This window comes from Formica exsecta, unplaced genomic scaffold (genome assembly GCF_003651465.1).
Source record: "Formica exsecta isolate Colony F162 unplaced genomic scaffold, ASM365146v1 scaffold235, whole genome shotgun sequence".
In the NCBI taxonomy this organism is placed as follows: domain Eukaryota; kingdom Metazoa; phylum Arthropoda; class Insecta; order Hymenoptera; family Formicidae; genus Formica; species Formica exsecta.
The window spans coordinates 144,330-169,617 of NW_021849633.1; the positions used below are offsets into that span (position 1 = coordinate 144,330).

At 33.9% G+C, this 25,288-nt stretch overlaps 1 protein-coding gene across 3 annotated transcripts in view; it reads left to right on the forward strand.

Annotated features, from left to right (window-relative positions):
- The window catches only part of LOC115235810 (adenylate cyclase type 6), a 136,748-nt gene that overhangs the window by 51,176 nt on the left and 60,284 nt on the right, over positions 1-25,288 (forward strand). For all 3 annotated transcript variants that reach the window (XM_029807829.1, XM_029807827.1, XM_029807830.1), the window contains exons 2-6: positions 314-474; positions 10,177-10,446; positions 12,698-12,856; positions 20,162-20,372; positions 21,330-21,682. In XM_029807829.1, coding sequence (XP_029663689.1) covers positions 409-474; positions 10,177-10,446; positions 12,698-12,856; positions 20,162-20,372; positions 21,330-21,682 — 1,059 coding nt within the window. In that variant the 5' untranslated portion in view covers positions 314-408. The remainder of the gene's footprint in view (positions 1-313; positions 475-10,176; positions 10,447-12,697; positions 12,857-20,161; positions 20,373-21,329; positions 21,683-25,288) is intronic.

The window sequence follows — 25,288 nt, forward strand, 5'->3', positions numbered from 1 at the left end:
TATATATATATATATATATATATATATATATATATATATATATATATACATATTACATCACAGCAACTTTGTTTGTTGTACGCTACTTAAAGCTTAACAACAAGTATCTAGAAGCTCTTTTGCGATAGTACGCGAATCATAATATATTAACTCCTTGAACGTTAAGTTTCGCATTGAGTATTAATTTAAGACATAATCGAAGCATTCTGTAATTAGAATTGAAGCGACTGCGAAAAACACGTCGACGACGACGACAAAAGACAGAGACAGAAAGATAAAGAATCTTGCTATAACAAATTTTCTTTCTGTACAGGAGAAGCATGAAGTAACGGACACGGGTCCATTATTGCCCCGGAGGGCTTTCCAGCGTCTGGAGGCACAAGACCGGTGACACGGAGAAAATACGGCATGGATTTCCCGAAACGAGAATGGAGTCACAGGCTCAGTCTTCGCGGCAGCCGAAGAGCTCACGAGGTAACTATATTCCGTCGAGAATTGCATTATTTAAAATATTCAACATAATCGGGACTTGTGCGCAAAGTATACTGTCAAAAAGTAAGAGAAATACGTTATTAAGTATTAAGTAACGTTATATTAAGTAATTCTTCGATATCTCATCGAATATTTGTTGCGAAGTCTTTATGGTATTAAAATTAAATATTGTTGCAAAAATAATAATGCCAAATTTATTAACAAAAATTTTTTTTTTTTTTTTTCAACTACAAAGCGCGTCAGTTCTAGTCATAGTTAAGTATGCTTGAGAATTAATATCCTAGTTTTGTATTATCGATTATAATTATACTTCCTAATTGCGTGCCGAGCTTCCGTTCTACGTTCACGCGATTGCAGATAAAAAGAAATAAAATAAAGACTGTGTGTGCAAGTTCCACACGCGAGGGATGCATGCCCTTGCATACATTAGTCTATAAACGGGTTTTTCATTCTAAAGGTTTGCGTATTCATTCGCCACATCATACGTCGTTGAAGCATACTTTTCATACGTATCGTCACGAGATATCATGTTATGAAAGCGTTTGAACGAGCTCGAACGTATGTATTATTTTCGGAGCGTGTAATTGCTTTATGTTATATATCTCCCGATAATTACAGATTGACATAAACGTAATTCAATCGTTGCATATGTGCACATTCGTAATAAAATTTATATTGTCATCACTTTCATCAATATTAATATTGATATTAATATTGTATATTCGAAAGCATAAAATTATTTTATACGCCATGACATACTATAATATACACTCGATATTAAAATGAGGTATGCGACGGTATGACGACAATATAATGGCATCTGTATGAAAATAAATTAACAAAATCCAATATTCTGTGTTAATTTATACAACGAAACAGATATGTGAAAATATAGATTAAAGAAACATTTTTACGCTATCAGATGGAGAGAGAGAAAGAGAGAGATCACGTGCTATCATATATACATGGTAAAAATATTTTTGATTATATATATACATCGCGAATTATTTTGAAAAAGCCAAAAAAGTTTTCTCCACAACAGTGATATAAAGCTATGCAGAGGAGAACTCGAGGATAAATTCGTCGACACAACAATCTCATTACGAATTATAGAGATATATTCGACGGTATAACAACGTGCCAGGTGGCATGTTATCAGCCCATCAGCGAGACACACATTGCACGCATATGTTAAGAACGCGTCGACGATGGATAAAGGCATTACGGTACTAGATGTTCCGAGTGTTTAGAATTTTATCTAGCTTCGTGAGCAGACAGCGAACGTCCATTAGCGCGTTTTATTCGTTTTATCATCGTCGCACAAGCGGCGCCTAACAAACGTATCATTAATTCGATGTCTCGTTAAGATTCGTTTTTCCCGGCATTTCAAAATCCTCAAATACACATTAATATAATAATTTTTACTCGTGTAAATAATACCGCGAAATTTTTCAATACAATGAGACGAACAAAAATAAAATCAGTTATTATTTAATTCTCTCGGTTCTCTTATATATTCGCGATTTGACAGATCGAAGAAAAACGTTGGAGCTCGATAGAGTAGATCACTTATTCCGAATTCAATCGGATGAAGCAGTGCGTACTAATGCACATTAAAGAACGTCATACGCAAATTGACGTAAAGGGCGTATGCATGGTAATCTGTATTATCGTATATAAGCAGTTGGATTCGCAAGATACAATTTATCACATTGGTTGGATATAATATATATTGGACATCTGTTTAGTTAAGATTTATATTTTCACATTCAAGTGAATGATATTTAATCTGTACTCCATAGCGTAATTTATTGCATTATTAGATAAATTACGAATTCTTATACATCTAATAAAACACGAAATATAATAAAGAATCTAAATAATGATAAGACTTTAAGCGATGAATAGAAAGATGACAACGTCATAATCTCGCAGTCGGAGAGATATATATAATGCTCTTTAAAATGGAGGCTGGGTAAACGCAATGCGATTAACTCGGCGCGACCAACATTAAACAGCACGTTTAAATGACATTAACAGGGCACTTGTGAACGTGCGAATCACTCTCGCGATAATCGTACAACGTTCTCGTAATGAAACGACATTATCGCGTTTTTCTTTAACGTTCTCCTTTCTTTTATAATATATTATTTTATATCGCAGTTTAATATGCTCGTTCGCTCAGGTATTTGCCGGCCAAAGAATGCACGTAATATTCCTTTTCTGGTATAATTTCTAGCTGAGGAAGCAAAATCCGCTTTCCCGTTACACGCATTTTACCCCGATGTTGCGCACATAATTTACCGCAACTAACTTGTCGTACAATGTGTATTCGTGTAGCATATACGCGAAATACCGCGAGACGTACGTTCATTCGAGCAAAAGCTCGCCTTAAATGCATTTCACGCCGTGCGATTCCATTTACCGATATAGAGAAATATTGGAAAAATCCTGTATTTACTGTACGTTACGTAACTCATTATCTATTAATAGCCATTTCAGAGGAAAATATTCCACACAATTAATTTGAAATATAACAGAGCAGTCTTATAAAAAAAATGAATACTAAATAAAATATAATATTCCAAAAAATTAAATACGCGATTACATACAAAAAAAAAAAAAAAAATTAAAATACTAAGACGGTACTTGAAAAACCAATTTATCAGTCTTATGAGATAAAAGTTATGTTTTGAGTAATTAATCTGGCTGACTAGAAATTATAAAGAGGGAATATTCGAATAAGATAGTAAATTAATACGTGTATTCGTAGATGTTAATTGTGCTTTGTAACGCTGTATAATTAAAAACATGCTGTCAGATACGTTTATATAATAGTATATTTCCCACCGTGCATTGTGCTCGATTATTACGCGGTAGAAACCTCGAACAATTAATTTTCATATATTGTCTCTTTATTATCATACGGCAATAATGATCCTGCAGTTGCCGTAATACTTTTCCGTTTCTTCCACATTTTTTTCACGACATCTCATTAACACATATTTCTGCATAAAAACATCTCTTATAGCGTCTTCCATTAGGAAAAACTCACTTGCACTGGCACAAGTTAAATGAGTAGTGAAAAAGTTGAAAAGGTTGAAAAAGTGGGTAGAAGATGCATGAGTTACAAGTACGCGTTTCGATAAATGACTCGCACGTGATGGGACAATGAATGCAACGAATGAGGAATATATTATGTGGGCAAAGCGTTAAAACTTACTAATAGCGTCTTCCATTGGGAAAAATTCGCAGCACTGAGCGCTTGAAGCGTATTTTGTTGATAATATTAAGTATAATATTATCAACGAAATATATTATATTAGTGCAAGATGATCTCAGTGCGCACTCCCAATTAAATGTGCAGCCCTCAGAACATACTCATTAATATTACCAATGAAATACGCTTCAAGCACTCGGTGCTGCGAATTTTTCCCAATGGAAGACGCTATTAGTAAGTTTTAACGCATTGCCCACATAATATATTCCTCATTCGTTGCATTCATCGTCCAATCACGTGCGAGTCATTTATCAACGCGAAACGCGTACTTGTAATTTATGCATCTTCTACCCACTTTTTCAACCTTTTCAACTTTTTCATCACTCATTTAACTTGTGCAATATAAAATCGATTTATTTTATATACTTCTTTTAAAAATGTTTTAGAGTTTTCGAATATGTATCTTACAATTTATCTTACCCGGCATATCATGCTCAAACACACTTTTCTAGGAATCTTCTATCTATTATTAGCTAATATATTTTAGGCAACACTCTGTGACAAAAATTTAAATAAATATAACATTTTTTCCATTAACTTCAAAAGTATATTGACCTCGCAATAAATAATTATAAATGAAATAGTTTATTTTAAATGAAACATATTTGCTTTTACAGCTCCGTAACACAAATACTAATATATAGTGTGTTTCTATATTATTTAAATATAATTGTTACATAAGATATTTTCATAAAATTGATAGATCTCACATCGTTATCTACATCGTTTGTTGCTGGCGTTTACTGCGTAAAGTATATATACCTTTCTTAGAATATTTCCCCGATACTCGATCGTTACAAATGTCGTTCGTCTTGCGACCAACATAGAAAAGCGCACGTACGTCCGTTAGAGTAAATAAAAAAGTGTCCTGCGTCAGGCATGTCGGGAAACACGAAGAGCGTTGGTTCAGTGAAATACGCGATGAAATATAGCATTTGTAACGAGCCGTCTTCGTGCGAGTTTCCCTAGCTAATCAGCACGAACGAACGTCCGTGGAAAAGTTGAATAATTTAAGAGCGGCAATTTCCGGTGCATGCGCAACGATCGGTAATGCAAGCTGCTTTGCTCGTAATAAACGATTATGAATCGATATTATAAGTGACTTCATTAAGGAACTGATCGAATCGCGAAGAAACGTGAAATAAAAATGTTCAACAAATGCAAATACTTTCAGATAATTAATGGACATACTAAAAAAAAATTTCTTGTATGTTTATTCAGACATGAAAATCTCTCTTCATTTCTTATTCGATTTACTGATATATTATGTACTATTACATAATGTTTTGATATTGTTAAGCTATTATGTGTGATATTATACATTGATAACTTGCCATACAGATAATTAATATTACCGAACATAATTTTAATATATGTTCGATTAACTGAATGCAATCTTTTTTTATTTGATAAACAAAATTAATTATGCTTCATTCAATATACTCGATAATTAAAGTTTATCGATGAAAAAATACGAAATGAACGTAGTACAATCCAGAACAATCAATTGTGTGAATGCAAAGGAAATTGCGTTAGCATTTTCGCTTAATCAACGGAGTGCAGAGTAGAAAGAAAAAAAAAAACGTTTGATACGATTACAAACACGAGAAATATTTTATAAGTAATAGAGCAACAAATGTACAACGTCATTTCGTTTTTCCATTTAAACATGCCGTGTAATTGATGCACTTCTTTTGTTCGCGAAAGCATAAATTAAGAGGATAATATATACAAAACGATTCCCTTTTATAAGAATAAATCTAAAATTTCATTGCAATAATTGCATTAGAATTTAGGAAAAACCCGTGAGTTTGCAAGATTTAATTATAAATAAAATAATAAATAATTACACGAACATTGAAACGAAGATTCGCGTAGTAACATAAAATAAATGTCATCAATCGAGTGTATGAATTTCGTGTTCTCTTCAAGATGTCATTATCTGAATGTGTCAAAATATTTGCAGTACATTTAGCTGGGGGCACTTAAGTGAAACATGTCAGTGAATGCGTCGACACGAAAGTAGAATAATACCAGACAGTACAAGGCGGGACTCCTCTCTCTCTTTACGTTTCTTCTGGGAAATCGTTGGTCATAATAGAGCAATTTTTGCAGAGCACGATATTAATAAAAAGCATACAGTACACAATACCAAGCAGGTTACAACGCGAGAAACGCTCGTCGGTCCTGTATTTTATTGAAATACCTTTTTCATTCGTTGGAGCTTAAAGAAAGATCATAGACATTTCAACTTCTTCCCCGCGAGTCCACGAAAAATAAATGCTAACGATAATATAAATTAAATAATTATATTTTTTAACACTATTAAAAATAATACTTTTCGCGTGATATTTTTTTTTCGCTAAAATTAAGAGAATATACAGTGTTAAAAAATTCGGATTTTCTTCTGATGAGAAAATATTTCCTCCCGAAGCGCTCAGATATCAAACTGTTATTTTCCGTCATATTCAGAGATCAAAAGAAATATTTGATCCGCACACAAAACGCCGCAGAATTAAGAAACGCATTACGCGACGTATATAATATCGTTATCGCGAAAACTGAATAAGCCCGCAACGAAGCGATGAAAGCTCTGCCGTTGGAAGTTTCGCCGAGCTGAAAACTGGTTGGTAAGCACTGAGATGATACACGAATGATACACGAAGGAGAGCGTGAAATCGGAAGACGAAAACATGTAAGAATGTATATCGTACAAATGTCTGAAATAAGAATGGAAAACTCGCGCGACAGGATTATCGCGACATGTGTACAAATAGTCAGATCACGTATACGCGTATATACGCATGTGTGTATGAAAAGAGTTAAATCTTGCGTGTCACGTTTCAGTTTCGAAACAGAGAATAATATAATAATTTACTTCAAAACAGCAATTTGATTTCGAGAAAAGCGAGACAATCTATGTATCAGAAATATTTGTGCATTATCATATTTATTGATTTATATTATATACTATTATTATTCATATATTTTATATATTATCTTACATTATATTTATTTAATTTTTATCTCTCCATACTTTTGTTATCACTTTACATTTTTTATTATATAACTAACCAAAAAAAAGTTTACGTATCGTATTTAACTTGAATTTTTTGTAGAAATGATATATCACATCTTTCTAATAAAAAGTTATCTTTGCAAAAAAGAAAAGGTTGGGCTCGTTTGGATTAGCTGTATCAAAAGATAGAGATATATTCTAATCTCAGTGCTAATAGTAGAATATATAAATAAAAGAAATATTACGAGGTTATCCCTTAATCCTAAAAGTCCAACACATGAAAAACGTAATTTAAATAATTATACTAAATTTCAGCGTATATGAGATTAATGTCAATCACACAGCGACCTAATCGGACATTGCTGTTGAGATAAAATTACTGCGTCATTCACTAATATGGTCATTAACATATTTGTCAATAATGTGAAATTATTGGACGCTAAAATATGAGCAATATTGTCCTATTTAAACTCATCAATTATACTTTCCCCGTTTATATGTTTTCAATGCATGTTTAATTCAACAAATCCTACATTACATTATCACTCTTATCGACCGTCGCAGTTTCGGAAAGAATGAAAAATCGTCTGACTTACTCATACTGAAGAATCTACGCTGTTGCCTTTTCTTTATTAATCCATTGTTTTCAAATAATTTGCTCCCACGCACTGGATATAAGAGAGAGATCGTCTATCATTTCGTACCGCACATTCACTTTCACGCACTGAACACAAATCAATCGACATAGTACGAATAGTTCTGATCCCGCACGTTGACACCGATCGTCTGTCATTTCGTACCGACCTTCCGACACATATTACCCGACATGAGACGACTCGAAGGGAAAAAATAATATAGCGACCCGCGCGCGTCGGCTGTTGTTTGTTGACAATACGCGCGACGTGTACTAAGCGGCAAAAAAAGTTTCACGGCGTCGACAATTTAATACGCGAACGCGCGAATTTTTGCGAAACGAAGCGATACACATCCAAAAATTTTCGTCGAGCAATCAATAATTATTTGATTAATTATTATATATCAAAAAAAATCTCGGCACTTGATACAGACGCATTATAAACGATGAAAAAGATTCGAAAAAAAGAAGACTTTGAATGAAAATCTCTCCCGAATCTTTCTACGTGATATAGAACGACAATTATGATTTCTATTTTCTACGAAAAGAAAAGCTCAACCCTTCTCTTTATTTTTGCCTTTTTTCCTTCTCTCTTTCTCCATTTAACATTTTAGGATTGGCTTTGTTTAAAGAGTGCGATACGATGTAAAGAGAATCGATCGATAAGGGTGCAACACATTGTTATGTGTTAAAAATTAGAATAAAAATCAGATAAAAATCAGAACGTTCAATCCGAATGTTGCATATTATTATTAAGAGAAGTATTATTAAAAGAAAATAATATATACATATTTCTTTTCTTTTATTCCATCCTCTTTAAACTTTGAATTCTTATTGATAGTTAAAATATTATTTTTTATATTCATTTTTTGAAATTAATACATTCAGTAAAATAAATTAAATCGCGAATATAAAATAAGATAAAGATAAAATAAGCAATCTACAATACTATATATATAATAAAATTGATATCTTATAAATTAATACCCTCCTTAATTATTCTTGCGCTCTCGAAATATTTAACGGAAAAGGTTCCGAAGATCTTTCCAATTTAAACTCAATATGAATGTTAATAATTAAATTAAGTATACAGCCATCTTCTATGCTCCGGTACAATGAAATCAGCTTCGAATAATTCAGCGCGAACTCGCTCACCTTTATTTGCGAATCGTGTAATAAGACAACTCCGGGCGCAAACTTTATTTATGCAAACTTGCGTGGTATGCGAGGATTCTCATTGTTCGAGGTTCTATACATACATGTATGCGCCGCTACGGAAAATGCATCATCGAGAGGCATTGAAGATGGCATAAAGTTCCGGGAAAAAAAAAGAAAAAAAAAAGAGAGAGGAAAAGGCCAGGAAAGCCGGGAACGATGCGGCATGTTTATGGACCATGATTTCAATCCCCGCGAGTCCGCTCGAAGGCGGTCGATGCTGCTCATCGATCCTGAAAAAACGAAGCTTCGCTACGCGAAAGCTATATTATACCCTTTGCTGCTTTCCACATCAACGATTCGCCTCACGTTTATTACGACCGACGACGGGTTTGACCGCATATATGTGGATGATGACTATGTTGAAATTCCTGACAGATGACACGGCTATGCGTTTACGTTTGTCCCCCTTATTAAAGCATACAAAATGTTCTCTAATATTATGTATCTTTATTTCAATAATGAATTTTTGTCGGTGAATTAGAAGTCGATTTTTTTCTCAAGCGAGATTTTGGAAGAGCTCTTGTTGCGACTATTTAGGGTTTAGTGAGAGTATATACGAATCAGGTAAAATTAATATATAATATAATCTATCAAAAACTAAAATTTCTTTATAAAAAAATATAATGCAAAATATATAATTTATCAATATGATATAAATTTAATATTATAATCTGTTCTCGGAATTAATCGCTAAAAGTATTTTTATATCTAATTTTAAATGTGTACATGAATAGATAGTCAAAAAAGATCGTGCTCAGAGAGGAAAATTTTGAAGAACTTTCGACACACAAGTGCAATTTATGCATGACGTTATGCATTGTAAAACAAAAACGCGGCTTCATATTTCTCTCCGTGTTCTGCAATTCCTACGCAAAGTTGCGAAAATTTACGTAACGGGTGTTGACTTTCTTTTGACGTTGCTCGAGCCGTTTTGCCTTCACTTTGAACAGAGCCAAGTAGAGATACTTTCGGTGCCCGAGGCGACATAAATAATAGTGTCTCTCTGACATGACACAGTCTTCTTCTGATCTAATGTTAAAAGTATCTCTCTTTCCCCAATAAAACAAAAATAATTTTTATATAATATATAATATATAATTTTTATATAATATATATTTTATATAATAAATCACGAAAATCAAAATGTCAGAATAATATACTATTGTTTTTTCATTATATTTTGCATTTCACTATTGTTTTCTTATTATATTTTGCATTTCACTTATTGTTCATAAAAGCATACAAACGGTACCCGATAAATAATACTGATTGTGAGCATAATAAATATCACAGTTTAAATAAATGTTATTACATAAATTTAAATATTAAATAAATGTTATAATTTTATTCTAGAGAATTTTTTTTTATATGGAGTCCATGCGTTCTCATGAAAAATTAAAATTAAGATAACTTTTAAAATCCTTCTAACATTTATCAGTATTTCTAGCAAAAGAGTTAATCGCGAGTATACTTTTTAATAGTAAAGGACACATTTTGTCAGTCGCATAAATCGCTTCTTTTTATTCTTGACAGGGTGAGATCGGCCCCAGAACGATACCCGGTGCCCCCAGGACCACCAGGAGATGGGCCAGCCTCCGGCAACATGTGAGCAGCGGCAATGACGGCGGTAAACCCCGCGTCGAATTGCTGTTCGATCCGCCGGGTTCCAAACCCTCTTCTACGCCATCCTCGCAACCAAACACGCCTAATACACCAAAAACACCGCACACCCCACCAATCAAGAAGTCCAATTGGGAGGTCATCGAGCACTTCACCGGCGCGCCGCGACCCTCCATCATTACAGTGAGTTGTCGAGCTCTTTATTGAATAAATACAACGAAAATGTCCATCAAATTGTAAATCAATATTTTTTAGATTTTTTAAATTAATACGATTAATACGTTCTAAAAATATACATTTTTGACCAAAGATTTCTAATCAAAGAACTAAGAAAAATAGCAGTTCTTTCATATTATAATATCTGAGGAAATAAAATATATCGATTTAATTGCTAATTAATAAAGATTAAAATAAAATTACAGTCTGTTACAGTGAGAATTACAAAACTTGAGCTTATAAAAAAACTGCTCGAAATGTGCAAAAAAAAAAAAAAAGATCAGGTGGAACTATATTTAATTATAAGTTCGTATATCCTTTATATTATTCAGTTATAATCAAGCGGCGAATGCCTGATTGCGCTAATTAAATTTTTAAATTGACTGAGCAATCATCAAAGGAATATTTATAATTAGTGAACAATTGTAGCTAGTGAATAATTTTGATATCTACCGTATTACTGATATTATTATAATAGCAATTAATATATACAAACATTTAGGTATTAATTATGTATCGATGTTTACTAAACCTTATAAGTAATTATACCAACCGCTATCCGCAGGATCAAATACCTAATAAACCCACGGGAAAACTGGATTGACTTCTACTTTAGGAGAACTTATTTTTTTTTTCTCCCGAAGAAGAGAGCGATCCATCTCATTAATTTTAATAAACTTTTCAAGCGTGATATTTGCGCAATTTGCGGAGCCTTTTGTAACGTTAATAACTAGAGATATCAGATTACGGAATTAAATGGAATTATTATAATCCTGATCATCTTCAGCAAAGCCGCTCGACAAATTATCATTTTCCGCAGATATATCAAATCTTTTGACGTTGCAGATGAATGTTTCCTCGTTATCGGACGGTTGGCTAAAAATTTCGAGTATCTCTGAAATAGAAGGTACTTCATTAACAACCGCGAGCACGTGACCGTGACGAATAATACAGCCGCACAGTATTTTCGCTGCACGCGCATCACGTTTCTCCATTACCGCGGCTGACTCCCCATCGGGAAAGCTACAAATCGTTGAACAAAACGAGGAAACGAGAAACGGTGCGGAAAGACAAAACCACTTCGTCAGATCCTTTCTCCCTTTGATGCGTCCACTCGATTTTCAAGAGGGAGGCGCGAGACATCGTGCATCACATTGCACGCGATGTCCCGATATTGAACTTTGCCAATAAACGACGATGCCTCTTTCCGTCGATATAACCGATATAAATTTCAATTCGCGCGGTTTTCTTTTCATGCATTTTATTTTTGTTTCGTTGTAATTTTTGTTATATTTATCATGGACCGGAATTTACAAATTGTTAGCTGTATTACCCTCATCGATATTAATATCACTTTGGCAATAAATGTTTGTACGCGATTTTTTAACGGCGAAAAGAATTGCGCAAATACGTGTAAAATGCGTCAAATTTAATAGAAAAAAATTATCAAGAGACATGGGAGGAGGGGGGACAACAATGCGGACAAACAAATCATAATTTCCTGCCAACAAAGGCGTTCAATGGATTCCTCTCGGTATGTGAGAGGAATAATCGTTACGAAAACTGTACACGCAACGATCGTCGTATGTACAAATAATCGCGCTGGGCTAGGTAACGATTATCGTATCACAGACAAACACCAGGCTACCACGTGTGCCTTTCGTTAAATCATATTAATGCATCGTCCATTTACCGTACTGTTTGCGCATTGAATCACTATACAGCTACAGGGTATCCTGGAATAAGTTGAAACGCGGATATACAATGGTTTGCTCCGCGATCAAATTCAATTCATCGCATTTCGCGAATTTCGAATGCTTACGTTCGATATTCTCGTAATCAAAGGATCTAAAATTAATTAAGTTTGAAATCTATTTTGAGCTAAAGGATGTAATATTCAATTATTTATTTTCGTCTCCAAAATTTAGTGTTCGAAAAAGAACCGTCATTTATAATCAGCTTATATGGTTCGAAAATTATTCTTATACGAAATAAAAACTTCACATATACACGTGTCCATTCCCCATTACGAGGGTAGATCGAAAAGTAACTTGGTTCAAAATAACAGACAACGATTTTAAATTCAAATTGGATTAAAAAGAAATAAAAAAAAAATGAAAAAAAATGAAAAAAATAAAAACATGTTACTTTTCGATTCACCCTCGTATTTTCGGGACACTTTGTATACCTCGATACACGAGTGCCGGTCTATTTCCAGGTGGCCAGAGGCTCGGAAGTGGGCATGGCGCCGACGACCGGAAGAGAGTCCATGGCGGAAGCTGCGGTGAACGCGGGGATCACGCAGCGAACGCCGAAATGCGCCCTGAGCAGGTTTCTGAGCTCATTATGCGGCTCGAATCGCTTCAAGAACTTGCAGGTAAGAGAGAGAGACAGACACTTTCCATGACGCGCGCATTCACCTCTCTCTCCATTTATACTACTCTTTTCCTTTTGCCCACGCTTTCGAGTAATTACTCGGATATCTCCGTTTCTAATGAGAGCGCCGGACTCGTAATTACACTCGCTCTGCAGTGCATCCGGTAAATATCGGATGAATTCGACATAAGCGTAGATTCGTTCAGTCAAAGTTGAAATGATTAGACGTTCTCCAGCAATCATGCGCCTGACAGTGCACGAATAAATCTACTTTCTATAATTCCCGAATGGCTTTACCGAGAAAGTATCGGAATAAAAAGGGTAAAATGAATCTAAAGTTAAACGTATATATAAAGACATATCGTGATTAGCTAAATTAAAATTGCTCCAATTTCCTCAATGTAACTCGTAATAACTGTCTACATTTCTTGAAAATAATTATGTGGGATGGTAAATTCTGCTAATAGGTCTAACGCACCTATAATGACCCACTTATAGTGAATATATCTCGATGTTACTCCTGATATAAATATTTATTTTAATTATTATAAATAATTTCAAAATTAACAATTTTTTATAATCTATCTGTGTGTAATAATTTTTTAGTCATAGCTTATAATAATAAACTTCTCACGATTTACGATAAAAAATAACGAAACTATTTTATCTTCAACAAATACAAATACTTTATAAGACGTTATTATATATATTCTATCTCCGTGTTTAGTAATCAATTTTTCTCATCTCGATAAATGACGTGATTCTTCGAAGAAGCTGTCACTAACAACGAGCAACCCAACAATAGCATCTTGGCGCTATTTGAACGGTGGCGACATTCCTTGTCTTGTTATGCAAATCAATGACATTATCAGGGATTAATCTAAGCTCGTCATGCAAAGGCACGCACAAGCGAAGCGACGAGCGTCGACGGCGTGGATTGACGTGAGCCGTGCCTTGCATAGTAGTAGTAATACGCGAGTTCGGTCAGACATGCCGGCGAAGAGACGGAATGGAGAGAAGAGAAAAAAAAAAGGGAGAACACAATTTTTACCGAGAGCAAAATCGCGCAACAAGTTTCAGCCGCGTGAAAATCCGTGACACTTCGTAAACGCAAATTTAATAATAATTCATCTCACTCCTCGCGAATATACATATTTCGGACATCATCGCGCCTGCAGGTGCGTGGTGTTATACGCGGTTGTACGTCGGTTTTGCGCGATGGAAAATACAAACGCCTGGCGAAGATCCCGATATACATGCGAGGATGCAAAATCCAACCGGCGGTTAACGCGTTGAACCCTTCCCTGCCCGTAGGGCTCGTACAGAAACATATCGAAATGTCTCACCCGTCAAATGCAGGCCACGCTTTAACAAAGGTTCCGATATATGGAAATATCGCGCAACTGTTTTAGGATACTGAGTATGCGAATATTATGATCGCGAAGAATGAATTCCGAGTCGCATTTATTTTGCATTGTGATCGTAATGTAATTTCAAAACTGGGCCGTGAAAAATTGCAAAGAAAAGCTTTGTTTAATGTTATCTTTCTAATATTATAAAATCGCGTATTTGTGGAACTGATACTTAAAAGATTCCGCAAGAGATGCTTTTTCCATTCTACGCTTTTTATATTTTTAATGTACAGGCTGCGTTTATTTATAGCTTGTCGTTAAAAGAGTTTGTATCTATCTAGAAAAGGAAAAAAAACTTAGAATGTGTAAAACCATACACAGTTGCTTTGTTAGACAACTCTTTAAAAACAACGAAGTACACTATCTTGAGAACTTCCCGAACGGTTTTCCAGCAAAACCGACAAACTCAACCATTTATTTGCCAAAGAGCCATTTCTTCTACGCTATTTACGAAAGTTTAATATATTATACTTGAATCGAAACAAACACATTTTTCATACATTTAGCAGTTTCGCGTCGCTCTCTTGTAAACACACAAATATATTATTTAATTTTATAAATAATTTCGTCAAACTTTTAATTTTCTTGACAAATTATTTTCTTCGTCCATATAATTCCAAAATCCGGATCCTGAATTTCATATAAGACAAGCTTACTGATGAGCATTTCACTGGAATTCGAGTAACCAAATCATTAAAATTGATCGCAACTCAAGACTCTTATTCATTAACCGCCGCTATAAATTGAAAGTAGTTCAAGTAAACGTTAAAGTAAACCTTATTTATTACCTCCTATCAATGTTACGTCAGTATACTGCGTTGCGATCTCCTTCAATAGTAATCGATTTTCTATTGCATATATTGTATAAATTCGATACATCTTTATATACCATGCGAAACTATTGTACTTTTCCTTATAACACACTAACAATATCGTTATCTTCCGTTAAAAGATTCTACACATATATTATTATCAAATATAAAAAGTAAATAAAATGCCAAATACAATAAGAAGGAATTAATAAATCTTGATAATAAGAACGATAATTGTCAAAAGTTAAAATTATAAACGACGGATTAAAATGTAAAATTAATATAAAGATTTCCAGACGCGAATTATATGACCCGTTTAAAGCGGACGTTGACAGAAATATACGTTTACAAGTCCACGTGGAAATTCTAAGGCGGCGACTCGTGAATTTAAAAATTGGCTCGCGATTGTCGCAGAAACGTGACCGAATAACAGAAGGAAAAAACAGTATGACTTATAATAACGTTCGTCTAGTGATTCCCGCGGGAATGATTTACATTGTCTGGCCATGTAGAAACCGGAAACCGGAATCCGGGAGGACGCGCGCCCATTTGATTGCATTCGAGCTATATTCCTGCCAGATTCGATGCATCGCAATATCTTCGACAGGCTGATTCGCTATCGTTTTTCCGATCGAATGGACGAATCTGAAGGGAATCTCTTCATCATTGTATCACGCTACCGTGTTGTGTCGTTATACACTCGAAAGACGAGATAAAATGCATCTCTTTATCGACATGTTAGAGCGAACGCCAAACTACGATAATAAATATATATCGACGTCATGTTTTCAAAACGAGATAATATCGGATGGTTTTAAATAATGTCAGAAATAATTCTCTCATTCGCAAACACAAATGTGATTAATCTGGTCTCGAATTTCCATATAAATACCGGATTAATTTTAAACTCGAGCTTTCACATAAACGTCGGAATATCAATATAGATTGTAACCAACAATAATACTTAAGAAATAATTAGTTTTCGCAAAAATTAACTCTTCTAAAAATACCAGCAGATAAAGTTTTATTCTATTTCTAACTGCGCGTGCTAAATTAGAAACTCAGAGAAGTTTATTTTTCTAATAAAAGATAGAAGAAAAATATCTATGACAGAAGTAATGATTATGACGAAGAATACTCGCAATTGCGAGCATTGAAACCCTGAATGTCTGTAACACGAGCCCGCAGGCGGACGAGAAAAAATTTGTTCTCAAAGGGTAACTGTATGTGATACACAAATGCATGCAAATGAAGGAAAATTCTCAATGAAATTATGCATTGCGAGAATATATCGGTCACGCACATGTGATTATTTAATCGCTTTCGGAAGGCGTGAGAGATATAATTTCACCTGACTACATTTGACAATACTTCGATTTATTTATTTTTATGTTTGTATCTGTTTTTAATTAACTTTATCTAATTTATTTTGTAATATATTCATACGCGCGTGAATTATTATTCGACTTTGTTATGTTCAGGATCAATTTCTTTGTTTATTATTGACGTTTTTATTTTTATAATTATATTCTTAAAGGTTTTATTTTCTAATTATTCTAAAGTTATTCACTCTTTATAAATTATTTTTTTCAACATGGGTGTATGTACGATAACAGTAAATAAAAGGATATTTGACTTCAACTAGAGATTTTAGTTTTTAACAATATTTTAATATGATTTTATGTAAAGTATTAAAACGATTGTTTAAAAGGAAACGGCTGATTAAGCTTTCAATAAGGTAAAATCTATTACATATTATACAAAAACATCATAGATTAAAGGAATTGTGAATATATAGGCACACTATATATTCACGGGATATCAATGCCAAAGCAATATCACGCTAAATTAAAAATCATCGTTTGATTCATCATTAATCATTGGATAAAAATATACGATGAAATATTTATTACATAAAATCGAAAATTATTAGTCGAATTACATGTTTAATAATTACACGTTTGCGTTACACCCATATCGAAAAGGAGTGAATGTAATTCCCAAATGCATTCGTAATGTTATTCGATCACGCGCGTGCATTTCACATCATGATGGAAGATTAAAATATTAAACGAGACCGAAATGATGAATGGACCGATATCCTTTGTCGACAGCTATAACTTCTGATAACTCTCGCTGACAGCCACCAAACATTCCGACTGTATTGTCGATGACAATAATTTTTTTTCTATTCCATTCGAACGAAAGAGGAGGGAGGGGAGGAGAGACACAATAAGATCTTGTCTACCACCAATTTTGGAGAGACCAGCGAGAGAAAAATCGAGCTGCAATCTATCGATCGGGCAAACTACAATTGTTATCCATTGGTAACATTTTCTCTCGATTCCTTTCTTCGCATGCCGTGTCTCTCCGTCGAATTGGATTTAATCTGACTCAATTTTTACGCTATAACAAAACTAATAATAAAACCAATAATGTATGCTAGTGAAACATCATTTGACGATTTAAGAGAAAAATCCTGAGAAGGATATTTGGATCATGCATTGATCGAGAAATATTAAGACATCGAATAAGAACTAATAAAGAAATATATATCGAGAACCGGATATAATCCATGAGATAAAAGCAAAGCCGCTTAAGATGGGCAAGACATCTTCAGAGGAGTAACAATAATATAATGATAAAGCTCGCGTGGGAAGAACAACCGGTAGGAAAAAGACTTTTGGGACTATGGCGAGATAATACCCGAAGAAACCAGCAAATACTTTGCATAGGAAAATGGGAAAGTGCCCATCCAGGACTGTAATATGAATAATAATAATAAGATTAATTTTTATACTGACACTATCGAAATATTACTCGAGGGGGATGTATAACGTATCTCTGAAATACCAAGCGCTGCATTGCAGGCGTATAAATAAAAAATGTGCTAAGGAGCATACGGAGTAGAAAAACGTATTAAAATAAAATTTTATCATTTTGGGGTTTTCTCATTCCTGCCTCACGTCGTTCGACTTAAATTTGATTAAGGTCCATTTTCGACGGACACTCGGCGATTCTTCGTGGATGGCTCACGATTCGCGTTACATACAAATAGCAGCAGCCTGTGCTTGGATAACGGCGATACGCCGTGTAAAATTCAACGCCATGGTAATGCAATACGTCTGCGAGTAAGTCTCTGCAAATGGATATCGTTGTGACGATATAAATTACAAACCGCTTTCCGCCATCTTCCGAAATATCCCACATCAATATCCGTTTTTCCCGTATATTTGTATAATCGTGATCGATATATCAAATATATGCATATCATTATTTTATATACCTAATATATAGTTCTTTTTGTATCGCGTCTTTTGTCTTATTTCATTCAATTCGGGACATAATGCATAAATATAGCATTATGCATTGTAATTACATGTATATCACGTAATAAAAAAATATTGCGTTCACACACATATACGTTCCCACTCATATATTACATCATAAAATGCGTATTTTATGGAGAGCATATCGCGAATGTCATAAATATAATATTATAAAATCTTGTTAAATGGACATTTTTCTTTTCGTCAAAGCTATGTGTTTAAACATATACGCAAAATGTATGTTATAGTAAATGCCGACGGAAGCTTATTATAAAATGTATTACGAGCAAACTTCAATTGCTTCCAAAAAAGGCACGTAGTTGCAAATATGGTGTGCCATAAAAACAAAAGAACAGAACTATTTTATAAGTTTCCAAGCAAATATAAATCGCATCTCGCGCAATAATCGTGAATCTATTTTATTCGCATATTATAATTATAAAATTATAATTATTAGATTTATAGAAATCACGTAGAAACTTTCTGCTTTGCACATATATATTTTTATATTATATATTTTTTTTAAATAAATTTAACATAAGCGTTGTTAGATAATAATCTAACAACGCTTATGTTACATCTATTACCGAACTTTGATATCTATTACCGTAAATTAAAATAAAATATAATTTGGGGATAGCAAAAAGAGAAAGACAGAGAGAGAAAGAGAGAGAGAAACTTTGTTATTCAACATATCATTTGATGATCTACTTTCAAAAATGCTTTCATGTGCGAATGTAATGCATAATCCATTGTGTGCAACTTAAAGGGAGAGAAGATGCCCTGCGAAAATTTGTGACGTAAATCACAAATATAAATCGCGGTGCATTTCTCAGTATACTCTCGTTTTGTGCAAACTGGCTCAAATTCTGGTTTTCTCATGATGGTTGAAAAATAAGGATCTCGCCAAGAGAGGTTTATTAATGATGTTATCGCCTCTCCGATCGCAAACGCGTCGAGTGGAGGCTCGGAAAAGACGGATACTGCGTGGGGATCGACTATCGTGGGGCCCGCGAATGCTCTTCTGAGATTAACACGCTCTCGAATATTACTTTCTAATCGCTCCTAATAGCTCACTGAATTTCACATCGACTTCACAACGTTCGAGACTCGACTCGGTTTGGGCCGCGCGAAGGAATTTCGGCAGCGTCGATAACTACTAAGAGGCCCCCCCGTTTACAGTCCAACAGAACGCATTCTGTGACTTCGTTGCTGCGATTAAATGCCGGAAACAATCGTGACGGGATGATAAATATTGAATGGATTAATTTGATCGCGAGGAGAGGCATCGAGATGTAGAGAAAAGAGGATCGGAATAAATGTTTTTAAGTCGTCTCGCGCACTATATTTGTCGGCGCTGCAATTTCGTTTCCTTCATAGAGAAAGAAGGTCCCAGGGGGTGGAAAGGAAAATTAAATGCAGTTTTAACTTCAATGTGTTCCTTTATATATGTGATTAAAAAACCTATGAGTTATAATGAAATGTCCTCCACCTACCGCGCTGGTTTTCATTAGCCTTTTCTCTGATTCTATTTTAGAATATTGTTAACATTTTTTAAATAATATTAATATGTGTAAAGTTCATATACCTTGTATATTATTATTATACATACTTTTCTACATATTTCTAAAATCCCTTCTATTTCATGAAATTAAAATACTCACTTCATCTGTATCATAAAACATAATACTATTAATTTACCAATGAATTTTCGATTAACAAAACATGTGGCAAATCTGTGATCATGTTTCAGGTTGAAATGCTGTACCAGCGCTACTTCCTACGTATGAATCAAAGTAATATGATACACGTGCTCATTCTACTAGTCGGTTTGGCGTTCGCATTGGGCCTACTACTTATCGCGAAATTGATGCTGAACGATAAGCCGCTCTTCACGATTTTACAGAGACCTGAAAATTTGTCCCTTGCTGTCACTCTAGTGACTTGTATCACTGTTTACGCCGGTAAGAGAATTTACAATTGATTTTAACTACCAGAATCAAGTTTGCACATTTGCTTCTCCAGATTTATCCAAAAAGTTCTCGCTATAATAAAACTTTACTATTTAAAAGTTTTGAATAGAAATCCTTTAAAATTTAAAAATTTGTTTAAATTCCACTCTTTTTAAAAAAGATCAAGCAAAAAAGTATTTTCCATTAGAAACATATATAAAAAAATTATTTTCGAATCTATTTTATACAATTAAACTATATTAATATTTTGTTACGTATATATATGTCTAAAATTTAATGCAAAAATATTTTTTAAGCTTTCGCAAACTTTCGATATATCTGCCAATGAAATATCAACCCATCTTTGCACGAAAATTTAGAGTTCTCGTAAAATATGCAGGGTAGATATTAGAATTGCACTGAAATGCACATAGCATTGTCAAATATCACAAACACTAAATGACATGCATTTTATCCGACACGCAGAGGAATGTCGCTCGTTGTCTCTTCTGACGAGCGACGTTATGTTTCCATGCTACTCCGCCATAAATAATGCACGGAGAATATTACAAGTGCTGTTTTCTCCCGGAAGCATCAGAAAGTACGACAGAGCTCGCTTATCGCATCGCAAAGCTCATTCTTTTGTCTCTCCTTCCCGAGATGAACTTTGACCGAGCAATATTGCATCAGAAACTTTAATCAAGTCTCTATTTGTAAAAGCTTATTTGTGAAGTCACATAACGCGGAAACTTGGAAAACTATGATAAATGCTGAATCTATCTGAACATTTTAATTATAGAAATGTAGAAATATCAATCTTAAATTAGTTAAAGAATCTATTATCTAAATCTCATTTATCTCGCATTAATTTATGCGAGCAGCCCTTTTGATACCCCTGAACATTTCCTCAATCATCTTTTAGGGTTAAAGCTTGAAATTCCAAAACAATGACAACATTTTCTCTTCTAGTTTTGGTGGCAGCCATCTCCAGACCGGGCATGAACGAGATATGGCTTGCGGGTGTCAGCGGTGCAGTGCTGATCACTCTGCTGGCCCTGCAAGTGACCTTGAGTATTTATCTGGCGCACCTGCACGAGACAAGCCGCGACAATGCCGATGATTCGTCATCCTCCAGGCCGGAGGATCTTCGAGCCGGTGGACCCCTCGCCGCCACTTTGGCGGCCTGCTTCTTCATCTATATGGCCTACGCTCTTCTGCCGATCAGACTCAGGCACGCCTGCATCGCCGGGATCGTCTTCTCGGCCGCTCATCTCATTGGAGCCATCCTGCTTTACCCAGATTATCCATCCATGACAGCACACGTGAGTTTTGCCATTCTTCGTAGTAATTTTCACGCATTTCCTTTTGTATATATGTATGTGCATAGATTAGATAGAAAATGATGTCGCTTTTTAATTTTTTCAATAATATTAAAACTCGGTTATCCAATTATATGAGATATGAATAATGAAGATAAACCATCTTGTAAGTTCTCGAAAACTTTTTAAGCTTTCATTCTAAAAATCCTTAATATTGCTTTTCGATGTTTAATAAAGTTTGAGAGATTGTCATTTTTATTGATCATATAATTGAATATTGAATCTTACATAATTAATTCCGGATTTGACGATTCTTATAATCTGACATTCTAGATTGAAGTTTTTAATGGATTCTTAAAAATTCATGTTCCGTATCGCAATAATCTAAAAGTACTGTACCATTAGCAACAGATCTTCTAAAGTACAGAAATATTTGATAATAGATATGCTTGATTAATTTAAATGATTCAATGTCAAAAATATTTTGCTTCGTTGCGATCAATATGACAATTATAAGCTGCAAATTCGCGTTAATTAGCGATCAAGTTGTACATATACTACTATGTATCGTATAGCAATTAGCAAAAGTAGGTTATACCCGATGATATTAATTAATCAATGTTACGCAGAACTGTACAATAAATTGTACGTTTCCGTATAATTCCGGCATATTGCCGGATCTCAAACCGTATTTACCATCAAGATATTAATTATTTGCAAATTATACGAAAATATTACTGTAGAACATCCTGCGTGTGAAGTATTATCCCCAAAAATTCCTTAAAATTTTTTTCAGATTAAAAATTCTTCAGAAAAATTAAAAATTGCTTAGAATTTTTTTTATGTTTCATGTGTTTTACACGTTACAGATATTTTTTCTTTGTTATATAATTTAAAAATTAACGAAAAAATATAAAAACTCGCTAGATCAAACACATTTACAATTTCTATTTTTATTTTATTATTATTATCTTTTATCTGAAATTTATTCGCGTTATAATTTTCGGTTTAATTCAATATTTAATACTATAATACAAATACAGAATTTTTTATCACGTGAAACAAATATATAAAATATTTCTTAAACGTCTTGTGTCGCGACACATTGTAATTGTCAGCGTGGCAAATGACGGCGTGAGAACAACAAAATAATTATTAACCAAATTGCCCCCCGTAGTAAACACACATCGTCAGAGAAATAGGTAGAATGCACGAAGTGCGTGACATAATATCCAGCGAACGTACACGTATCCATTTATTAACGGCGCACAAAGTGGACACAAATACCCAAAACGAGGTGTGTGCTTCGCAAATAGCTGGCTTTCCAATTGAATTGGAAATCTAATTAGAACGAGTCTGCCCCGATATTTGTCGGAGCACGTTTTGACATGTTATTTAATCACATATTTATCGTCAAGTTTAACACAAGTATATTTGCAAGTTCAATATAAAAGAAAAGAAAAAAAGATAATAAATAAAAAAAAAAACAAATTATCGCCATCAATATTAATGAGATCGAAATATTTATTACGAGAAAAATATTTCTGAATCACTTGCAAAACTTTTAATTACGAGTTACATATATAAAAAAGTAAAACAACAGATCTCTGTATCAAAATGTTTGTGATCTTAAATAACTTTCCAAGAACAAACTTTGGAGAATCCATTTAACGATAATTATAATTAAACAAACGCGCGCGTCGAAACAAATAAATCAATCATCGAGATGGCATTTGTATGTGTGTGTGTATGTGCCTATTTTTACGCGACTGAGTTCATTACAAATCTCATTAGCTTTCTCATTACGATCACTGAGAGCATGCCATTCTCATGAGAGATAAAGAAATAAATCAACAAAAAGCTAAAAGGAATGAGCTGCGAGATGTCAACCCTGTTTATTGCGAAATCTTGTGGAAAAGGTTTAGTCTTATTGGATCTCCTTCCAGGTGGATATTTCTATCTGTCAACCCGCTTGATTTCTTTTTCCTTCCCCTTTTCACGCACTCTAGTTTTATATTACATCGAAAACTCAGAATCCTATGTAATTAAAAAGTATTATGATTGCACTCTTTGTTGTCATCGAAAAAACAATCTATTCTTTAAATTTAAAGACAACACCATCGTGGTGAATGCAAACAAATTAGGTCTATTAATAAGTAAAATAATTTAATATTAATAAAAAGTCACATATTATAAGATATTTGATATCAATAATCATATACATATATAAAAGTCATTGAGAGAAAACTTGAATTAATTATAGCGTTTTTTATCTTTAAAATTTTTAAATGATTAATAAAGAAAAATTATAAAGATAAAAAGTGTTTTAAATAAACTCTATTAAATTATCAAAAAATGTTACTTATATTTTTTTCACGATATCTTTTAAAAGTACAAAAACGAAATTGTTGAAAAAATATAACTAAAGTGTTTATAGTCGATAGAGAGATTCAAGATAAAAATGATATTGGATTAAGTACCATTTAAATAGATTAGCGAAAACTGTTGATTTAGATAAAAGGAATGTTATGTAACGGATCCTATATCGTAATTTCATTCAAATGCAAACTTTCTTGTTGAAATTCGCGATGCGCGTTTTACGCCACCATCGGCATATTAATAATTCATTTAACTGGTTATTTTCACATTCAAGAGAATAATATCATGATTTCATTGATATCACGATTTCATCGGCCGAGCACACGTCACGCTATAAAAAATAAATCGTAATCGCTTTTCGCATCGCCGGATAAAATACATACAACGATTCTAACATCGTAAAGGACCTTAATCTTTTAGGTAGATCTCGCAATAAAAGATAACTTTTTAGTTATTAAAGAACGTTTCGTAAAGCGATTTAAAGTGACACGCGTAAAAAGAAATCACGCGTTTCTGCAACGCGGGTGCGGTTAATTAACCAAGTGCAGCGAACGCGAGTCACTTTTGCAAGAGAGATTCGGAGTACTATCGCGAAGAATCGTATTAGCTCTTGAAAAAAAGAGCTGTCAAGCTATTATAAATTAATTTAGGATTACGATCCAGTCGTTACAAGAAATACCCACGTGATTTCACAATTTTCTATTATCACACTATTACAATATCCTTAAATATTAATCAGTGAAAAGTTAACGTTGTATTCTTGCAGCTGAAATTTTTTAACGTTGCGAAAAAACTAATGAAATTCATTTATAAATCTTGAGTGAATTGTCTTCCTTCTTCTTGTGCGGTACCCGTGTCTGGGCATTCGCGATCCCTCTACATATATTTACGGTGTGCGCCTTTTTATAGTATTCCGCAAATATGGGAAGTTTAACGCCGGTTCAGAACGACCTAAAAAATTTGAGAGCGATCGAATATTCGATATTTCTGGCTGGAATTGGAACCTGAGCCTTTTGGCACAGAGATCAGACGCACAACTCTCTGCGCCACAAACGAATTGTTTTTACTTGAAAAATAAATCTGAGTGTTATTAAAAGTTTGAAATTTGCGAATAAACTGCAAAATGGGAATGTAAACAAGAAATACCCACAAATATATATATATATATATATATATATATTGGATGATTGCATAAGTTCGTGCCCGATTTTCATAGATGGCATTAAGTTA